At 46.1% G+C, this 20597-nt stretch overlaps 1 protein-coding gene across 3 annotated transcripts in view; it reads left to right on the top strand.

The window, feature by feature from the left end:
* The first annotated feature begins 1173 nt into the window (after positions 1-1173).
* MEGF8 (multiple EGF like domains 8) overlaps positions 1174-20597 on the top strand; it is a 38925-nt gene continuing 19501 nt past the window's right edge. The window contains exons 1-21 of one of the 3 annotated variants that reach the window (XM_007430445.4): positions 1174-1267; positions 2625-2829; positions 3719-3882; positions 4849-5055; positions 5202-5382; positions 7117-7205; positions 8362-8584; positions 9183-9363; positions 9464-9609; positions 10546-10665; positions 11542-11708; positions 12898-13005; positions 13300-13447; positions 13965-14128; positions 15191-15382; positions 15869-16069; positions 16431-16670; positions 17399-17517; positions 17794-17925; positions 18770-18883; positions 19348-19596. In XM_007430445.4, the coding sequence (XP_007430507.2) occupies positions 2643-2829; positions 3719-3882; positions 4849-5055; positions 5202-5382; positions 7117-7205; positions 8362-8584; positions 9183-9363; positions 9464-9609; positions 10546-10665; positions 11542-11708; positions 12898-13005; positions 13300-13447; positions 13965-14128; positions 15191-15382; positions 15869-16069; positions 16431-16670; positions 17399-17517; positions 17794-17925; positions 18770-18883; positions 19348-19596 (3332 nt within the window). In that variant the 5' untranslated portion in view covers positions 1174-1267; positions 2625-2642. Of the gene's footprint in view, positions 1268-1289; positions 1757-2624; positions 2830-3718; positions 3883-4848; positions 5056-5201; positions 5383-7116; positions 7206-8361; positions 8585-9182; positions 9364-9463; positions 9610-10545; positions 10666-11541; positions 11709-12897; positions 13006-13299; positions 13448-13964; positions 14129-15190; positions 15383-15868; positions 16070-16430; positions 16671-17398; positions 17518-17793; positions 17926-18769; positions 18884-19347; positions 19597-20597 lie in introns of those variants that run through there. The other 2 variants (XM_088139883.1, XM_088139884.1) reach the window with 2 other exon arrangements.

Genomic DNA, 20597 nt, shown 5'->3' with positions numbered 1-20597 from the left:
ATAGCAGGACTATACATGCTTAAGCTGTGGAAAGTCTTGGGTTCAGCTTCCTGCATCTTCACCTGAAAGAGCTGGAAATAACTCTGGTCCTTTGGAAAGCTGCTGCTGTTACCCAACACCAAGAGACAACATTGTCCCTGGTGGATCCATTACCTGAGTTGGCGAAAGGAAATACAAAGTGTTCTTTCATGGGTGAGAAGGATGAGAGTGATGAGGGGAAGGCAGAAAATAATGCTAAGTTACAAAGTTGTGCATTTTCATATACTTGTCTTTTTATTCCAGCATAGACAAGATTTATGTATTTCAGCACAGATTTATGCATTTATTCACTTGACTCCATTTATGTGGCTGCCCCCTTGCCCAGGTCAGGGGATGGGAATATACTTTTTCAAAGATAGATAGATAAATATGGCAAAAATCAATAAATCAGCTACAAGCCCCCAAGCCAAACTTTTCCCTAGTAAAGTCTTCATTCCTAGGGCCTTTTGATATAGGACAAAGCCCTCTTACCTTTTAATTGACTCTCAGGCGCCATCCTTTCTTCTTAAGCATGCACCAACCCCACCAATTTGTCTATTTCAGCCATTTTTCCGCTTTAACCCTGCCCGTGGCTGCCCCTTCCACCCCCCCCCCCGCGAAATAGGCATGCCCCCATTCCTCCTTCAAAGGAACGGGGCCCCTCGCCGCCTCCCACGACCCTCAAGTCAAGCTCAGCCCCATCGCTGGGCCCGTTCGTCCCACAAGTCCAACCACCGCTACCCTCCCTTTCCCAAAACTGGCTGGAAACTGTTTCGGGCAGGGACTCTGTCTCCTGCATTTCTACATCCAGGCGTGATAAAGCAGCCTTCTCCAACCTGGGGCCGCCAGAGAGGCCTCAACCCTCCTCAAGGCCGCGTCGGCTGGGGATGATGGGGTTGGTAGTCCCCTGCAAGGGGCGACGCCGGGGAAGGCTGCATTTGGTCATAAGGAAGGGGACGATCACGGCCGGCTCGGGGCATCACGATCAGAGGCATTTCGCCTGCTCTCCCCCCCACCCGGTCCTCCTCACAAAGCAAAACTTTTCCGCCGCGGCGCAGGCGGACCCATCCATTCCGCCCCCCGGAACGCTCTAGCCTTACCGCCTCTATGGCTGCTTTTTCCATAGAGATGGGGAAACCTCGATGCTTCTCTCGCGGCCGCTCTGGCCCCTCGTCTCTATGCCCCCCTCGGTCCCGGACTGGCCTCTACATGGGCCGCGGGGGCAGCGGAGCTGCTGGCGGCTGCGGAGGTGGGTCGGGGGGGGATCCCCTTTGGCCCCCATCAGCCCCCATCGGAGCCGCGATTTTCAGTCGGGAGCCGAGCCCACGGCTTCTCTCCCGGTTCCTCCGGATGGGCTCTTTCTCCACAAAGCCGTCGCGCTTCCCGAGAGATGCGGGGCTCATCGCCTCGCCTCGCCTCCCCGGGGCTCCCTTGCTGGTCCCGCCAGGAGGAGGCCTGGGCTCGTCCCTGCTTTCACTTCGGCTCGCCTGGCCCGGGCGGGGGCCCCTGGAGGTGTCCGGGTGTCTCACCCCCCCACCCTCAATGGAGGGTCCCCTTCGTGGAGTCCAGAGTTGTATCTTTTCTGGACCTTGACGGCTTCTCCCCTGTTCCTTCATGCCTCTGGGTTAATGCCCGTTTATTCCATGTTTTTGACTGTGAGATGCGTCGCGTGCCTTTCCTTCAGGAGCTCGAGGCAGCGCACGTAATGCTGCCTTCTTCCCCACAACACCCCTGCAAGGTAGGCTGGGCTGAGAGAGCGAGGAAGAGGGACTGGCCCAAAGTCAGCTAGGGAGGATTCAAACTCGGGGCTCCCTGATTCTGACCAGCACCTTAGCCCCTACACCACCCGGCCTCTGAGGTACCCTGATCCAAGAGGATCAGACTGTTTACTAGGTATGGACGGAATTGCCTTTAAATCACTTGAGGGACACAGGAAGGCATGAAAGGTACAGGTTTCCCAGTTCTCTGGGAAGTTGCCATGCTTGGGCTTTCTTAAAAGGGTCTGCCTAGCAGCCCGTCCCAGGATCTTAGATCTGTGGGAGCTGGTTGTAATTAAAAGGCTTTTAAAATGTCTTTATTCTCATGTTGTGTTTCTTTTTCAACCATAGTGCATTTAGAGCATGTGCTGCCATTTCAGAATTGTGTTTAAATTCTTTGGAGTAAATGGGCTGGGAAAATAATGAATAATTTAGTTTAATTAACAGGTTTTTTAAAATGGTACTACTTGATCTTTTCTCATCCTTACTGTTCTCCTTTTCCTCAACGCAGCTATGTTAGGAAAATGAACGCTTTGTCCACTTTATGTTAATTTCTTTTTTTATTGCTATCTAGCAAATTTTTAGAGCATAGGCAGTTGTACAAAGGAAAGGAGCCAAACTTGAAATGGAAAAAATATCATTTACATTTGGCCTCCTCAACCAGTTCTAGGACTGAGCAGTATCTAAAACTGAATTTTGAGAATAGATTGTATGTCAAGGCATATTTATCCTGTGTAAGAATGCACAGTATTGAATAATTTTTCTGTATTTCTTCCCCAACAATGCCTGGACAGTGACACCCCATTCACTTTTTCAGCTATATTAACTGAGCATCCTCTTTGATTACAGGGAGATCCAAAGACCATCATGGGCCTCCTAAAAGCCAGTTGCTTCAAGCTGCTGGTTCTGCTGTCCCTTGCCCTGTGCGGGATCCATCAAACCTATGCTGGTGACTGTAAGGGACGCCGTGAGGTGCTACGCAGCGCTTCTGGCTACGTGACTGATGGACCTGGCAATTACTCAGTCAATGGCAACTGTGAATGGCTGGTGGAGGGTGAGCATTTGAAGAAACATGGTGGGTGATGGTGGCTTAGGTGAGGAAGCTCCAAACCAAGTAATTTCACCCTCTATGAAATATCTGTCAAGATCTCTGAGAAACACTTCTCTTAGTTCCATTATAAACCCTAAAGTCAGTTCTGGTCAGCTTGGCTGTACCATGAGGGTCAGCAAGAGGTTCTCAGTCCCACTGATGGTTCAGATGAGGAGATTCCAAGTCAAGGATTTTTCCCTAAATTCCTAAGGAGCTTATCAAGTATCGTGGAGTCCATGGAATATGTCTTCTCTTAATCCCATTAACTCTTTGATTTGGCTCAGATCAGCTCTGAGTGGTATATTCCTCTTGCCACGGGCATGCCACAAAGGTCCAATAAGGCATTTTTAACCTTTCTTATCCTTGAAATGAGAAACTTGGGAATAGTAAGTATTAGCTGTTAGCACACTGTGAAAGTGGAAGGACATATAAGCAAATCTGTTGAAGCCATCACCTCTTGTTAATGAAAGAGACTCTGTGCCACTAAGGCTGTCTCCATATGTCCCACGTGACCAGGAGCAGTCACCTCTTCTTTAATTTCTTTCAACTGCTGTAGAGGAGGCTAGGAGACATTTACCCTCTATCAACTATTGTTTCTGTTTAGACAACATGGCCTATTGGGGGAATTAGTTGAGTGTCCAACAGCCTCGAGGCTACATGGAGCTAAAACTCTCTCTAATTTTGAGGTGTTTGTATGACATGTCTAACCTCTCTTGACCCACTTTGTAAAGAGGACGTAACAGTTGCATGTTTACAGGACATGGGGACTAGTTAGCTTCCTTAAGATTTACTGCACTGCACACTGTTGGTCCTGGGATCAGATTGCTAAGCTAAACTTTTCTATATTTTCCAGCCCCCAGCAGCAGTTACCGCATCCTCTTGACCTTCATGTTCATGGATACAGAATGCACATATGACTACCTCTTCATTTATGATGGAGATTCTCCCAGCAGCCCTTTGCTGGCCAGCCTCAGTGGCAGCACTTTGCCCCCCACTATTGAAGCCACGTCAGGCAAGGTACTGTAACCCACTGGTGGGAAATTCTTTCTTTAATGTTCAGTAGATAATTTCTTCCAACCTTGGAACTTAATGGCTCTGTTCTCGTATCGCCCAGTGGCCTGTGCGGAAGGCACACTTACCTCAAAAGGATGTTATCATGCAAATGATGGTTTATTTTGTATGTATGCGTTATATGATTGGCCTCATTTGCAAGATGATGTTGTGACATTTGTGAGGCCTCCCCCATAGATACTCATGTCAACCAGTAGTCTTGTGGTTCTGACAGAACACAGTCAAACTGAGTCGAAAGCAACCATTTTAGGAATAAAGTCCTAGCCTAGCCACTTTCTCCAGGAAGGGTTTAGCATCAGCCTTTGAATCAGGAGAATAATGGCAAGGCTTGATGACATGATTACCTGCTTCCCCATTGGGCTGGGCAGGCAGCAGTTTGCATGGTTGGGCAATGCAACCAATCTTGGTTTGGAAATACATTGTGTAATGGCAAGACTCCATTTCTCTTGAGAACTTGGTAGACCAAATAGGACTAGACTAAGGCATTTCCACAACTCCACTGACTGAGCAGAATTAGTTTAACCTTCTGCCTGTTCTGGTCTAAATTTATCTCTTTGGGGTTAACTGACTTAGCAACTTTAAGATGGGTGGACTTCAACCATCAGTTGGAGTTAACTGACTCTTTGGGGTTAACTGACTTAGCAACTTTAAGATGGGTGGACTTCAACTCCCAGAATTCCCCAGCCAGCATGCTGGCTGGGGAATTCTGGGAGTTGAAGTCCACCCATCTTAAAGTTGCTAAGATTGAGAAACACTGCTATATAACAAGGCTAAACTGGGCAGTTTATTAAAGCAGTTTAAAAAGACACACATGGAAAAGAACACACATTCAGCTGGCAAATGTTCTGCCTTCATCAGCCTGTGCTGTCGACTCCAGGATGCTTGGAGTACTCATTCCTTCCTGCTTTGTAGATGCTGTTACATCTCTTCAGTGATGCCAACTACAACCTGCTGGGCTTCAATGCTACTTACACTGTCTCGCTGTGTCCAATGGGCTGCTCAGGACATGGGATTTGTGGCAACGATGGGCGCTGTGCCTGCTTCCAGGACTGGGGTGGGAAGGACTGCTCGATGCCTGACTGCACCACTTATTGCCAGAATCATGGCACTTGTAACCAGGTAAGAGATGGTACTTTTATGTCTCGATTGATCAGAAAGAGAAGCTGCCTGTACCTTATTTGCACTGTGATGGAAGAAAGTTCTGTTAGGCTTTCATTTGCCAGTTGGGATATGTCTGTAACGTTTCCTCCTCCTTCCTCCTGTAGGAGTCACATCGTTGCCAGTGTGAACCTGGATTTGTGGGCCAGGCCTGCGACCTAGCCTTGAGTGACAACCAAGGAGCAGGGAAATGGTACAATGTGAGCATCCAAGATCCCAGTTTCTGGCCCCGTACAGCAGCTGCTGGTGCTTTCCTACCCTCCACTGGAGGACTGTACATCTTTGGAGGTCAGGCATCATCTTTTTGTATCTTTTTACAGGTAGAACAAAGTGAGCTTCTCTGAGTATTTACAGCCCTGATATTGCATTCTTCCAGGCTGATTGAATGCTAAAGCATACAGGTGGAAGGATTGAGTGGTGCGATTCTGAGTGCTCTGAACATTTCAGAATGGCGTGGTGTGGGGATTGAATATCTGAACGTTACAGAGAACAATATAGTGGTATAGGCTTTCACGGCTTGCATCAGTGAAGCAGTGATGAGCTTTCAGGCTGAATGGCCATGGTCCAGTTTTCTCTTGTTCTGATGTTAAGAAGAACATTTTCCATGTGGGAGAAGCTGTTATGTTCCTGTGTAGGGGCAGTCTCCCATGCGCTACCCAAGTAATAAATGCCATGTATGATTCTTGTGATATTGTGTGTTTTGGTTTTCAGCTTCTTAAACAATAATAGGTAATCAAGTTAAAGAGAACTTTTGGAAGTCACAGCTAGGCAAGCAGCAAGAAGAGAGGGGGTGGAGGACAGTAGAAGGACACATCTTTGGAACTTCATGAGTGACGTAAAGCAGCCAACCCTTTCTTTGGACGCTTTTCCTCTGTTTCCCTCTGAGAGCCAAACGCTGGTTGCCATGACTCCTTTTATGATGTTTTGTGTATACATCATAAAGTACTTTACAGGTGAAAGAAATCCTGGCAGCCAGGATTAGGGTGTTTAGTAGTCAACAGGAGCAACAAACACATTGAAAGGATGAGTAGGTTGTCTCTTGAATGGCTGGGTGTAAGGTGGGGTGACTGATCCTACAGTCTGAACGGGGCTAAGGGTCTAGTTTATTTTCTGTCCCGCCATTGAATTGAATGACATCCAAGTCAGTTTACTTGGATTACAGCAATATAAACTAATTGTGCAATATAGGTAGTCCTCGCACAATGGCTGTTCGCTTAGTGACAATTCAAAATGACTATGGTGCTAAAAAAGTGACTTACGACTGGTGCCCAAAGTTATGACCATTGCAGCACCCCCATGGCCATGTGATCGTGGTCCAGGCGCTTGGCAACTAGCTTGCACTTACAACAGTTGTAGCATCCTGGAGTCAGATGGTTGCCCTTTGCAACCTTCTCAGCTGGCTTCTGGCAAGCAAAATCAATGGGGAACTGCGTGATTTGCTTAATGACCACAGTGATTTGCTTAACAACCGCTGCAAAAAAAGTCATAAAATTGGGTCTGGTCACGTGATGATTTGCTTAATGACCGCATCATTTAGTGACCTAAATTCTGGTCCCAATTGTGGTCGTTAAGCGAGGATGACCTGTAGTCCTTATTTGTGAGAGATTGTAAGGAGGCTGGGAAAGGAATGGAAGAGAATCCAGGCATAAACAATCAAGAGATGCTGGGGAATTCTGGGAGTTGACATCCACACATCTGAAAGTTGCCAAGTTTGAAAAACACTGGCTTATCTCATAAATAGCAACTTAACTCAGGTGGCAGGAAACCTGGGAAGAAGCATTTCAGAGCATTCAAAGAGATTCTTAATTAACTTGCTATGAATGAAACTGGGAAATCATTTTGCAGTTTCCACGATTCTGTATTTACCCTCAAATAGCATTACAGATTCCTTTCTGAGATCAGCATAGTTCTTGCTTCTTTGATCTAGCCCAGGTCCTGACATAATTTGTTAGTTGGTTGCTGAGGCCGAGAAGCCTTTCCTTCTTTTCCAAAGTCTCATGACATTTCTGCTTTCTTCCCCAGGCTTGGATCTAAACACCGCTTTGGGGGACCTTGTCTTCTATAACTTCACCACCAACACTTGGCATCAGAGAGTGCTTAGCCCCTCCCCAGTAAGTGCCTTTTGATTTATCTGAGAAGTCTACTTTGTACATTATGGAAAGGAAGGAGGAGCCCAGGTCGTATCTGAGATGCTTAGGCATCCACCCAAAATGCCGTGTGTGAATTAAAAAACTTTGTGTCACCAGGGGTACTCGTTTGCTGTAGCTCAGTGTTGCTTGGTGGCATAAGAATTTTCACTCCCCTCTTCTGGAGAGGAAATGCCAATGACCGCAGTCGAATGAAGAGCCAGCAAGTAGACTGGCTCTTCGTAATTCCTCTCCAGACAAGGAGAGGACCTGAGATTGCTCATGAGTACCCCATACACTTGCTCCTTGTGAGGAGACCGCAAGACAGCAGATTCTGGTGGGTTTAGAGCTCTGGGGGATGAAGGGATAGCTATCTTGCTCAACCCACGGTTGGTGCCTTCAAGGACACTGGGTTTGCGTACTTTCTTTTCCAATCAGGAATTCCTTGTTAACTGCTTTTCAGCTATTAGGAACCTTTGGAACAACAAGTTTTATAGCACTGGATGAGTTTCCTTCAATCCTTAGCAAAAAAGATTTAACTAGAAGTTTAAGAACTTAAAAAACTTTTCTTGGAATAAAAAAGCAAAGGGGTGATTAAAACTTTGATTTTAGAAAGTTACAAACGGACTAAGAGTCCAGATAAATTTGAAATAAGTTTTTGGAATTAATTATAAAGAATTCTTCCTGTGGGAAAATGCTTTTGTTTTGAATTCTTAAAAAAACAAAGATAAGACTTTAAAAATTGGACACTAGAGGGAATAAAGGTTATAATGAAAGGAGAAGAATACTCAAGCTCAACTTAAAATTACAGAAGGAAGCAAAATATTGAAGAATATTTTTGTACAATGAACTTGGTCACCCTGATCTTTATTGACAGTTTTTCACACTTGTCAGTATTTAAGATGTCTGGACGTGCTGGCTGGCTGGCTGGCTGGCTGGCTGGCTGGCTGGCTGGGGAATTCTGGGAGTTGAAGTCCAGGCATCTTAAAGTTACCAAGGTTGAGAAACAGTGCTTTAGAGGTATCATGCAACTTGCTGATTCTACAGCACTGTGCATAAAATGAACTTGAGGGGCAGGAGAACATGCTTTTCCCACCCCATCATAGCGATAGTGATCTCCTTTCTGTCATTTCATTTCCAGACTGCACGTCATTCCCACACAGCCATGGCCTGGGAGGGCTCCTTAGTTCTCTTTGGCGGAGAGTTGGCCACTGGATTTCTGGCCAACGATGTCTGGATGTATCTGCCGCGGGAGGGTTATTGGCAGGAGCTGGTGCCCCTTAATACCACAAGGTTTCCTTCACCTCCTGGGTTGGCTGGCCACGCATCTGCGGTGGTAGATGAATGGTTGTATGTATTTGGAGGTGAGTTGCAGAGCCACCTGTATGGTTCAGGAGTCCAGGGATCTTCTCACAGCTTCAGGAGGAACATAGTGAGGATGGCTGGAGGGAGCACATGGGATTTAAGGTTGTCGCTGTTTTCATAATGGGAGGGGGGTAATCACTGGGGCAGTCTTAAACCCTGAGTCAGAAATGGCAATGAGAACTAACTCAAGGGATGTGTAGTTCAGTGCTCCGAATACATAATTTGGATCATCAGTTTTGCTGATTTCTTTGTTTGGTATAAGCTCCATCTGTGTTTAGTTCTGAATTCCCAGAGCTGAGGGAAGGAGCAAACAGTAGATTTGTGACAGGAGAAAAGAAGTCTAGGAGGATTTGTGGAAAAGGAGCATTGAAGGAATAAGCCATCAAAACCAATGATAGAGATGTTGCTTCCTTGCAGGACTTTGCAGCTGATTATGTCGTAGTAACTGTTGCTTTAACTAAAATAACCAATGTATTAGCCCACTGCAAGTGCTTTCTAGAAATGAGACACTGGGGATTGGTCTGGGGGCAGCATCTTCCAGGTGAAAAGCCCCGTGCTGGAGGACTGAGCCTCACGCCTCTTAACCACTTTCTGCAGGACGCACTGCAGTGGACGTCTTCTCCTCCCACATGTACCGCTTCCATCTGAGACGGTGGACCTGGGAGCTGGTGATTCCTTCAGGAGGGAAAGCTCCCGCCACAGCAGGCCATTCCATGGTGTTCCATCCTGCCTCCCGCACTCTCTTGGTTTATGGTGGGCACCGGCCCTCCACCGCTCGGTAAGCAGGCAACTGGGATTACGATGAAAAACACGAAGGTGGTGGGACCTGGGAGAGATTACAAAAGGAAGGAATGGCTCGACTTCTTCCATGCCTGCAGATTCAGCGTGCGAGTGAATACCACTGACCTCTTCCATGTGGACCTGCGCTATTGGAGTACATTGCGCACCAAAGATTCACACCGGGGGCCTCGAGAAAGGGCCTTCCACTCTGCCACTGTCATTGGCAATTACATGGTCGTGTATGGTGAGTGGGGCAGTGCTAGCCAAAGGCTGCTGGAATCGGGGAAGGGAGGACTGGTGATGGTGGTGTTATTACTGGCATTATTATTGCATTATATTTATGTCTGTTGGAGTTAGGGTTAGGGTAATTTGTAATAATGACAATGACGGTGATGTCTGCCTTTCCTGTGGGAGTTCCAAGGGGCTTATGTGAAGGCTCTGCCCTCTTTTATGTCCACAACAACAGTCCTTTGAGGTAGGGCTGAAAGAAAGGGGCTGCCCCAACAGTACCTAGTGAGCTCTGTGGTTGAGTGGGCTTGAATTCAATCCCTTAACCCTACTCTGCACCGGCTCTCATGTATAAATTAACGTTTATTTGTTAGCATTTTCCATTAAATATTTATTCAGGTTTATTAAAGTATACATTATATTTTGACACACAGAGGATAACAATCAGGGCACCACCAACTGTCTTCCTTTGTACTGTTGTTGATTTTATTCCTGTTGCCAGTCTTATTCTCTTCTTATTTTATTTCTGTTTCTTGAGCAGTTGATTTATTTGGATTTTCTTTTGTACCGTGGCTATATAATTTTATTTATTGGTGGTTATTGTTGCTACCCATTTGGGGAGAATCATTGATTATTTAAAACTTTTCTACTGTGTGTATTTTAGTTGTATAGTTGTCTGTCTGTGTAGTTGCAAACTGACATGAGTCTGAATTGACATGGTGATATATGGATAGAATGAACTAATGAATCATAAATTATTAGCATTGTTATTTCTTAGTGTACCAGTAAGAAGAAATACAAATGTTAATAATGTATTTGGCTTGGGAAGTGGGACTTTGCCCTTCAAGGTGGCCTAGAGATATTTTTTTTAAAAGTGTAATAAATACATATTTCTGTTCCTTTCCATCCTTTCCATCGTCCTTGCGCTTCTCATGCTTTGCCTCTCTTCCAGGGGGCAACGTTCACATCCATTACCATGAAGAGAAATGTTACGAGGATGAAATCTTTTTCTACCACTTGGGTTGCCATCAATGGGTCTCTAGTCACGAACTGGCACCTCTAATCACTCAAGGTGAGGGATTGCTCCCGTCCCCACAAATTTATCAGCTTTCCTGAAGGACAAAGCATGGTAGTTGGTGGTGGAAGTGTTCATGGAACTTCCAGTGCTCAGTTTATTTCCACTGATAATTTTTTGAAGAGTTTGGGAATTGCCTTGAGTTTACTGTCCTCCAGTGCTGCTGCGAGAAAGACACTAACTGCAGTTTCTCTTGAAAAACTCATGCATCCTTGTCCTCTTTCTTTAAAAAATTCAGCGTAGCGTACTTAGGATTAATCTCATGTTACTGCCACACTCATCCTATGTGATGAGAGAAAGAGAGCCTGGGCTTCTAAATTACACTATCATGGTTTGTTTCACAACTCATAATTGGGCGTTCCCCATGGGCTAAGCCGTAAATGACATTGGCTGAATTCACACAGTGTGATAAGCCAGACTAACAAAGGCACGCTATAGCTTAATATGATGTACAGAAACAGAGACTGGAACATGACTCATGATCTCCCATGGAGCATCATGAATTGAGGACTCCCAGCTTCAGAGATTTACCCCCTACAGCACACTGGTTCTGCGGCCATTTGATGTCTTGATTAGATGCATTTCTATACCACTTCTTCATTTACAAATAACCCTGTAGGATTATTGTAATGTAGGAGGAGAGCGGTGTTAGTCTATGGTATCTGCCGCTGTCAAAAGCTTCTGGCTTTTAATAGCATTTGTTTGTTGGAAAAGGTGCTGTCAGACTGCTTCTGATTTTTTTTACAAAAAGTGTGAAATCACTCTGAAACAAACAAGGTGAAAACAGACAAAAATCCAGTCTGTTCAAGAAGAAATAGCAGGGCGAGAGGTGATGGAAGCGGGACTGATTTGTTCTATACATCTCTCCCTCAGAGCACGAGTCAAAGACTTCGGCCCAGGCACGTGGCCGGTATTCCCACGTGGCCACTGTGATGAATGGAAATGTGCTCCTTGTGGCAGGAGGCTATAGTGGGGTGCCACGGGGTGACCTGCTGGCTTACAAAGTGCCCACATTTGTCTTTCAGGTGCCGTCTCAAATGGTAAGTGACTCTCCCTCCCTTGGGGTTCTGGTTGGGAGTACCTGAGTATCACACACAGCCTCAGTGCTAGGCTCCCCTGATACACTTGTAGCGTGGGTTTCCAATCTGTACTTTTAACTGGGAAACCAAGTAATTTTACTTAAGTTTGGCAGCACGAGACTCAAACCTAGTAGAGGCTGGGTGACGTTTATTAGTAGAAAATAACTGACTTTCTTTAGGCATTTAGTATGGGTGTGCAAAATGTTCTGAACTGTTTCAAGTGTGTAGTTTCACAGAACGGTCCAGCCCAAGGGGAACAATTCCTTTGAGTACAAAACAGGATGTCAGAACGACACTCAAAACAGCCATTCCATGATAGTTCACATTCAAAACAAACAAAATGTACACCCCAAGGGATTACATACATTGGGGTGATGTTTTTCAAGGTGTTAGAATACAACACTCAAAATCCCCAGGAGATATGATTGCAGTGGAAGAGAGGAGTTGTTAATCAGGAGCTTGGGAGAACTAAGAAAACTGACATACAGCATTCACTTTAATGTTTTACTTAATTACCAGTTTGGAAAGAGCGGGGTGAGTAATATAGACTACCTGGCTGCACTCACACAAGATTCTATGCTTGGGTTCATTTAACCCAATACTGATTCTTTCCTAGTCCTACCTGGAGGTGCTAGAGTGGCCTGTAGACTGTATGCATGCAAAGCAAGTACTTTGTTGCTGCGCTAAGCTCCTTTGAAAAAGAGAAACTGAACAGATAAAAACAACAAATAAACCATGTGATGTACTGCTAAAAATTGGATAAAAGAAGACGGGTTAAGAACAGGTAGACTGACAGCTCTGAAACGTATCTGGAAGGGAGTTTGTATTGCCAGAAAAAGATGTTCCTCTGAGGAGCCCCTGTTACCACGTTCTGGTGTTGGGGGGTCCTCCAAGAAATGTCTTCATATCTTCAGATATACATGCATGCAATTAGCTAATCAAACAACAAATCTGAGAAAGCTGTTGTTCTTTAGACCACAACCAACTAAGTTGGCAGAAGCAGGTAAGCAAACTAATTAAAATAACACTGCAGATCAGTTTGACAACAGACTAAAGTAGGTGCATTAAGGATGGGCCTAGGAAAATTTTTCCTAGTTGCCAGATCAATATGAAATATCACTGACCAACTTTTCTTCTCTCCTGGCCCCAGTATCATCTGGATTACTGCTCTATTTACACAGAAGAAAGCACATGTGCCAAGGACCCAGAATGCACCTGGTGTTCCCGAGGTTGTCAGAGCACCCAACACCACAACCCAGTGAGTACCCTGGAAACACACCTGACACAAACGGCAGCGAATGACACTAGTGGATATTTAGCGGCTGCTTCTGGACTCCTGCAGATTGCATGGGACCTGTCTGTTATTTTGGAAATAACAGAATAACAGACAGAAGTCCACACATCTTCAAGTGACCAAGGTTGAGAAACACTGCTCTGTACAGTCTTGGTGGCTGGACCGAAAGACATAATTTCTGATACTTTGTCCACAGAAAGCATTTGGCTGCTCACATCCTGACTGGTGCTCTTTCTCCCTGCACCCCTCATTCTTTAGTGCCCCAACACTGGCTGTCTGGGCCTGGCGCGACTCTTAGTGGACTGTCAATCATGCCTGGCCTTTGGTGGCACCAGTGCTTCTCTGCCCCGGGCTTCGGAACCCTTTGGCTGGTGTGTGCAAAATGAGACCTGCATGCCTATCTCAGGTAAGGTAGCCAGACTGGACAGTTCTGCCTCGTGCCACAAGCCTTCATTTTAGGGATGAGGTTTTAGGGTAGCCTGTCCATGCTTTGCTGTATGCTGGAAGAGAATGTTAAGATATGAAGCCAGAATCCTACTAGCATTCTATAAATGCCCAATGTTGGTTACTTACAGCATTCCCTGACCTTCCTAGTGCCCCCCTTTCCTTTATTGTGAAAGTAGCATTTTCTCCAGGGAAGTCCACCAAACAACTTCTCTTGCCGTAGGAAAGTGGAACTTCCACACATCTGAACAGGGCCTTGGGATGTTTCTGAATAACCCTTTTCTGAGCTGGGAGAATCAAAAAAAGTCAGGATTGTGGCTGAAACTGAAGTCCCACCTCTTTTTCTGTGTGCTGTGTGTGTCACACATAAAAATGGCTCTGGGCTTTAAATGTGCAGTTGAGGTTGCCATCTTGACTTTTTTGACCTTATCTCCAGATGTCCCTGCCTTTCTCTAAAAGGCTTCCTTTTCCTTTCCCAGAACAGAGCAGATGCCAAGTAGAGAAGATTTCAGGAACTTATGGCTGGTGGGGGCCTCAATCCTCCTTTATCACCTCCTTGGGCCAATGCCAGCACGAAGATTTCTTGCCCGGCCTTCATCTCATTACCTATCAGCAGCCGCGCAATGACTCCCAGCCTGACAAGGTAAAGGGCTGGAGCACGACTCCAGTGTGTTCCTCTGACTGGGGAAATGCATAGTGGGAGTCTTTATGCAACAATCAAATAAATTACAGTAAAACTGATAAAAGATAAAAGACAGACCAGGTTAAAAAAAAGGGAGGGATCTCACTCTCCCTCGCCAAGGGCCTGGGTGAAGAGCCAGGTCTTCACCGCTCTTCTGAACAACAGCAGAACGGAGGCCATCTGCGTCTCAGGGGAACCTTGTTCCAAGGGGCAGGTGCTGTTCCAGAGAAGGCATGCTTCCGGGTTCCCGACAGGTGACGTTGTTTAATCAAAGGAACCTGGAGCGTGCCAACCCTGCAGAATCGAATTGGTCAGGCAGATGCCAAGGGAGGCAGGCAGTTCCTCAAGTAACTAGGCCCTATGCCATGTAAAGGTTTATAGGTAATAAACAGTACCTTGAATTGCACCCAGAAGCAAACTGGCAACCAGTGTAGCTCGTGAAGCAGAAGTGTTACTTAGGCATACCAAGGCATGCCTATCAGTGCTCATGCAGCTGCATTCTGGGCCAGTTGAAGTTTCTTGGTGGTCTTCAAGGGCAGCCCCATGTAGAATGCGTTGCAGTAGTCAAGCCCTGAGGTGACTAGGGTGTGAGTGACTGTCTGAAAGGCCCCCTAAACTATATGTCTGTTAATTGTGAAACCCATATTCCTGAGCTACCAGAGCAACTCTCTGACTGGAAAGGGTTGCAGGGTTAACATTCAGAAGAATTTTTAATTGCCATCAGAAGGAGAAAGGGGAATGTACTGAACAAAGGGTTTTGTGATAAATTTGTACTTATCCTGCATGATGATCTGGGCAGGAAAGGTGCCTCCTTGTTCATCTTTTTGAACCTCAGCAATCTGGGTTTTACTTGGGAATCTGGATTTGTAGTGGCTGCTGTCCTCTTTTGAGGGCCAGTCTTAGAAGACTGCCAGAATGCTGTTAGGCTTCTTGGCCTGGGGCTTCTAGCAGCCTCCCCTCATCCGGAGCCTCCAAAATGGACACTACAAGAGCTTGGGCCAAACACTTACTTGCTTACCATAGGTCTCCATTGTCCGAAGCACCACTATCACCCTTAATCCCAGCACAGAGATGGATGTCTCGCTGGTCTACAAGGGATTCATCCACCCCCTGGTGAGCAGTTCTGGACCTGCTGAAGACATCTCCATTTGGGCACGCATCCAGCGTCTGTTTGTAGTTGCTAAATTAGCCCGATTCCCTGGTGCATCAGAGCTGGTAAGGGCATGCTTTCTTGCTTGCGTTGTTGGAAGCGGTGTTCTCCCTAAGGCTGGAAATGTATAGCAGTGGGGGAATTACAGAAAGGGCTGACTGCATGAAAACATCGCTGTGAAAGAGGCGTACTCAAGCTGCAGGCCTGCTCTGGTTTGGAAGAGAATCAAGTCTTGTTTCTGATCATCACGGATCCAGTCAATGGACTGTGGATTTGCCAGCTGAATTCCTTCTGGCTTGCTTATCCAAATGCAGTTCTTAGCGTTTCAACCTTTTATTTATTTATTTTATTTACTTGTCACATTTATATAGCCACCCATCTCACACAAAGCAACTCTGGGTGGCGTACAACAATTAAATAAAACAACAAATAGATTAAAAAAACAGTCATTGTGGAAAGATAAAAAGTGAGGATTAAACTAAAAACATTATCAGAAATGTTAGAACTTTCAACTGTGATTGTCTTCTTATCCCGGGTTGCTTCTCCTGCAGGAGGAAGTGGGCAGCTGGGCAGTGCAGCAAGAAAAGGATAAACGGCGACTGCAGCGTCCTGGGGCTGAACGCCTCTTCCCCAGCACCGAAAGAGGAAATAAGTACGCGGTGCTGGTTGAAGGCCATCTCAATAACTCTGGCAACGGACAAACCAGCGAATTGACCCTCATCTGGGATCGTACAGGAGTACCAGGGGGCAGCGTGAGTATCTTGGCTTCTCTGTAGTATCAGCCCTATGAGAAAGATCAGGAAACCACTGGCACAGGACGACTATAACTATTAATTTATTTGATTTATATAGCCACCCCCTCACATACATGACTCTGGGTGGCTTACAATAAAATAGATAAAACAAATAAAATACATAATATAAAATGGAAGGGAGGGAGGGTGGGAGGTGGACAGAGAGTTGGGGGAGGGATGCAGGCCTGGAGATAGGGCCAGGCCTACGTCATAGTGTTGTTGGAATATTGGGAACTTGACTCCAACAGCCAGGGAGATTTGTGATGCTTAATTCTGGGTAGCCCTCATTCCTGAGAACTCTCCAACCTTCCTTGTCCAGGAAATCTCCTATTTTTTTCTGGAGCCCTATCGATCCGAGCTGTGTGCCACTTACCATTCGTGTCTAGCTTGCCTGGCTGATCAGGGCTGTGGGTGGTGCCCCCTCAGCTCCTCCTGCCATCGACGATTAGCCCATGAGGATGATGTGGGGGGCTGCGGTGCTGGCAATGTGCGCCTTATCCTGGTCCCTGGCAACTGTATCTTGTGTGAAGACTATCGTGACTGCCACACATGTAGTAAGGTGGGAAAAGATTTTTCTTTGGGAAAAATTCTGCATTGAAGGGAAGAAAGGGTTTACATGCAATGCAGTGACTGGGATATCCGTTGGGCTTTAAGCTAGGGATGTGCATGGAGAGAAGGATACCCCTTGGATAGATGTTTTAGAAGAACTCTTGATTTCAAACATGGATGAAGAAGTGGTACCAAAAGTCATACAAATCTGTGTTGTTTTGTGGGGTAGGCTAGAGACAGGGCAGTTTGCAGCCTTATGGCAAAGATGCAGAACCAATTAAAATGCAATATTTGCACGATCTACTTGACTCCTAAGAGCTGATTTCCGTGAGCAGTCTGAGTCAAGGGGTGGCCAGCTGTGGACTTCTGCAGCTGTCAGTTTCTGTGGGCTAAATTTCTTACAACAACAACTGGTAAAACACAGAAAACATTGGCATACCAAGCATCTCCATTCTGGGCATCATGATTTTTCACACTGGTTCAGTAAAGAGAGTTTTGTTTTCTAGGCATGAGTGTTAAGCTGAGGGAGTCTAAAGTTGAGGCTTTCACTTGTCTTTAAAGCCAAGAACTAGCGTTTGCTTTCTAGAAGCAGTGTAAGATACTCAGTCCCTACTGTAGACTTGGCATTCTTCTGCTGTGTCTCTGCGAGAAGCCGCCTTGCAGCTAACTGCTTGCTTTCTCAAGCCAGCGCTGGCTGTTGTGACCTTGTAAGCAGATCGGCTTCGTTCTCTCCTCCAGGATCCGTTCTGCGAGTGGCAAGTGAACAGCAGTAAAAAGGGAGATTTCCTTTGCAGTCGCCGGGGCCGCCTTCCCAGTGCCATCCGCTCTCCCAAGGATTGTCCCACGCTCTGCAATCAGTGAGTGTGCTGAGAGGACAGGGGCCATTCCAGATCTTTCAGGATCTGTCCACAGAACAAGCTGAAAGGCTGAGGGCAGGGCTGTCCGGGCCAAAACAAGCCCCATGGGTTTATCCCTCTGCCCTTTCTCGTCCTTAACCAGCCTGGGCGGTATTTTGCGTGAGGTCCAGATTCAAGGGTTGATTTTTGGTTTGGGAATGGTAAGACGTGGGTGATGTGGGAAACGTTTCTGAGTATACAGAGATTGGCATGCCTGTTTCTCCCTGCTCCTCCCAGGCGTACCACATGCTCCGAGTGTCTGTCCAATTCCAGCCAGTGTGCGTGGTGCCAGTCCACACGGAGCTGTTTCTTCTTTGCTGCCTACCTGGCTAAATACCCCTATGGGGATTGCCGTGGGTGGTATGACAGGTATGTTGGAGGCAGCTGGTCCAAAGCAAGCATTGGGGGTCAAGAAGTCATGTTCCTTTGCCCCCTTAAGCACATATCTAAGGGGGCTCTTTTCTCCAGCTAGGTGGCAGGTTGAGAGAGCCAGGCTCTTAGACATCATTATGGGGAAAGAATCACCTGACGCTTGCCCTCTGTCAAGCACTGGATGAAGGAAATGGAAAGTGGAAGGAGGCAATAGCAGCTGAAAGATTAGGCCTGCTCCACAGTGACTTACTTGGCATCATGACTGTCTCTTCTCATACCTCATTCAGAGGAACCACTGAAAATGACCTTTGTTTTCTTGTTGCGGTTTCTCTTTTTTTTTTCTATCGAGCCTTTCACCCTCCTATTAACAGTTCTATGGCCAAGTAGAGAAATCTTATTTAATTTCATTTAATTAACTCTTAATTTTTCAATTGGCAGCATTAATAAAAAGCCATAAAAATCTAGCACTTTGAACAGACTTTTTAAACATCCACTTGAACCAGGAACGTTCCAATCGAGGAAGGATGTCTTTCGCTGGCTGCCTCTTCAGGTCTCCCTCTCCTTGTCTGTAGTTACACAGTTAGAGAGAGATTTTTTTTTTCCTAAGCCAAAACTTGCTCCTTCTGGCTCACTAAATCTGGAGGAGACTATCACTGACTGAAAAAAATCAGAATGTTGGATTTTTGTACCTGTGAGCATCTGTGAAAGTAAGAAAGAAAGGATGAGACAAAGGACCAGTCATTTCATTTGTATGAAGGAAAAGCTGAGATTCACAACTCTGGGTGTTAGTTTATGTCCACAGAATCGTGTGAATAGTTGAGTGATTTCTCTTCTCATCCAGTGTTCACTCTGTGCCACAATGCCTGGACTGCACCCGGTTCAACACCTGTCGTGAATGTCTGCAAAACTTTGAATGTGGCTGGTGTGGCAACTCAGACAACCCTACCTTGGGCAGGTGAGCCAAGGGCTCAGAGTATTTTATTTTTTCCTCCCTTGACCTTGTGACCATGATGTGGTCAGAACCTTTGTTCAGTGTGAGTGGTTCTAGGAGCAAAGAAAGTTAGTATAGAGTGGGGCTGTTAATCTGCATACACGGATATGGGAATGTCAGGTTTAATTTCAGTAGTTTTAACATCAGTGTACTAGTCCTCATGGCTTTGAATGTCTGGTTAAAGAGAAGATTTTAGTCTTCTGTGTTGGTCTTGCCAGAGGGGTTTGTTGCTTGTGTTGGTGAGAATAAAAAAACCAAAAGTCATAGTTTATCTCAATAACTTTATTGATGGGGAAGAAAAGCTACTTGTTGAATGTTTCCCTCATCATACAGCCAGTTGTTCAGAAGCAGAAGACTGTGGTTGAAAAAAAAAGGGACAATCTTCGGAGTGTTGTGAGTTGAATGGCTTTTGTTGACTTCCTCTGTAGGTGCCTTCCAGGGGATTTCTCAGGCCTCAGCACCTTCTGGAACTGCTCGGTGGCCCTTTGGGAGTCCCACGGACTGCCTCCCACCCACCCCGCACAGTGGTCGTATGGGCAGTGTCCAGATGTGGACGAATGCCGCCTGGAATTGGCCAACTGCCATTCCTTTGCCAGGTGCAAGAACACGCCGGACTCCTTTCAGTGTCACTGCAACCGAGGTTATGCAGGCGATGGGGTGTCTTTCTGCAACCAAACGTGAGTGCGCGTGGCTTTGGAATATTTGGGGTGGGTGGGAACCCTTTGAACTTGGCTAGTGCAAGAACCAGAGATGGTTGCTAGGCAGGACGACACCAAAATGGTAAAAGGTGCATGTCCTCTGTGGATTTGTGCTGTGCTTCCCATTTTAGAGAGGCTCTGTTTGTGTGGACATCCCCTTCTCTTTCCTCCTATCACTGGAAGGAACTTCTGCAGAAACATAGTGCTAAACATTCCTTCCAGACTCCAAGCACCGGGACAGTTGCAGATTACATTTTTCTAGTTACGCTTCTATGTAGGAACCCTAAAGAGTTGATGGTTTTGTGCCATCAAGTCGGTGTTGACTCTTAGTGACCACATAGCTAGATTTTCCCCAGGATCAAGACAGTTGAAAGGGCCTTAATTTGACTGTTTACTTTTTTTGAAGAATAGACTGACCCACCCACCTTCCCTTCCCTCCCTCCCTCCCTCCCTCCCTTCCTTCCTTCCTTCCTTCCTTCCTTCCTTCCTTCCTTCCTTCCTTCCTTCCCTGTCTCTCTCTCCCCCACATCCTCCCTCCCTCCCTCCCTCCCCTCTCTCTTTCCCCCCTCCCTCCCTCCCTCCCTCCCTCCCTCCCTCCCTCCCTCCCTCCCTCCCTTCCTTCCTTCCTTCCTTCCTTCCTTCCTTCCTTCCTTCCTTCCTTCCTTCCTTCCTTCTGCCCATTCTGTCCTCTGTGGTACTTTCCAGTTTTCCAGAGGGTTCACATTTAAAATTTTATCCACAAAAGCTTTAAATCTGTCATGAAGCAAGCTGTAATCCATTTAATCTTTGGATTTATTACATGGTGCTTCACTTGTGTGACTGGCCAGATTGATTTTAATCAGGATACGTGATTGTTAAGGAGATGCTTATTATTAACTTTGTGAGGACATATACTACTGTTCTAGGGAAGGAAAAGAAATGGCAAAGATTACCTTTCCATCTATAAACGGTGGGAGTTTTTATTTATTTAGTTGCAAATT

The sequence above is a fragment of the Python bivittatus genome, unplaced genomic scaffold, assembly GCF_059951505.1.
Source record: "Python bivittatus isolate LINGU-HERP-01145 unplaced genomic scaffold, Pbiv_v1 ctg000310_np1212, whole genome shotgun sequence".
NCBI lineage: Eukaryota > Metazoa > Chordata > Lepidosauria > Squamata > Pythonidae > Python > Python bivittatus.
The sequence above is the reverse complement of the archived record's forward strand: the minus strand, read 5'-3'. Positions and strand labels throughout refer to the sequence as shown.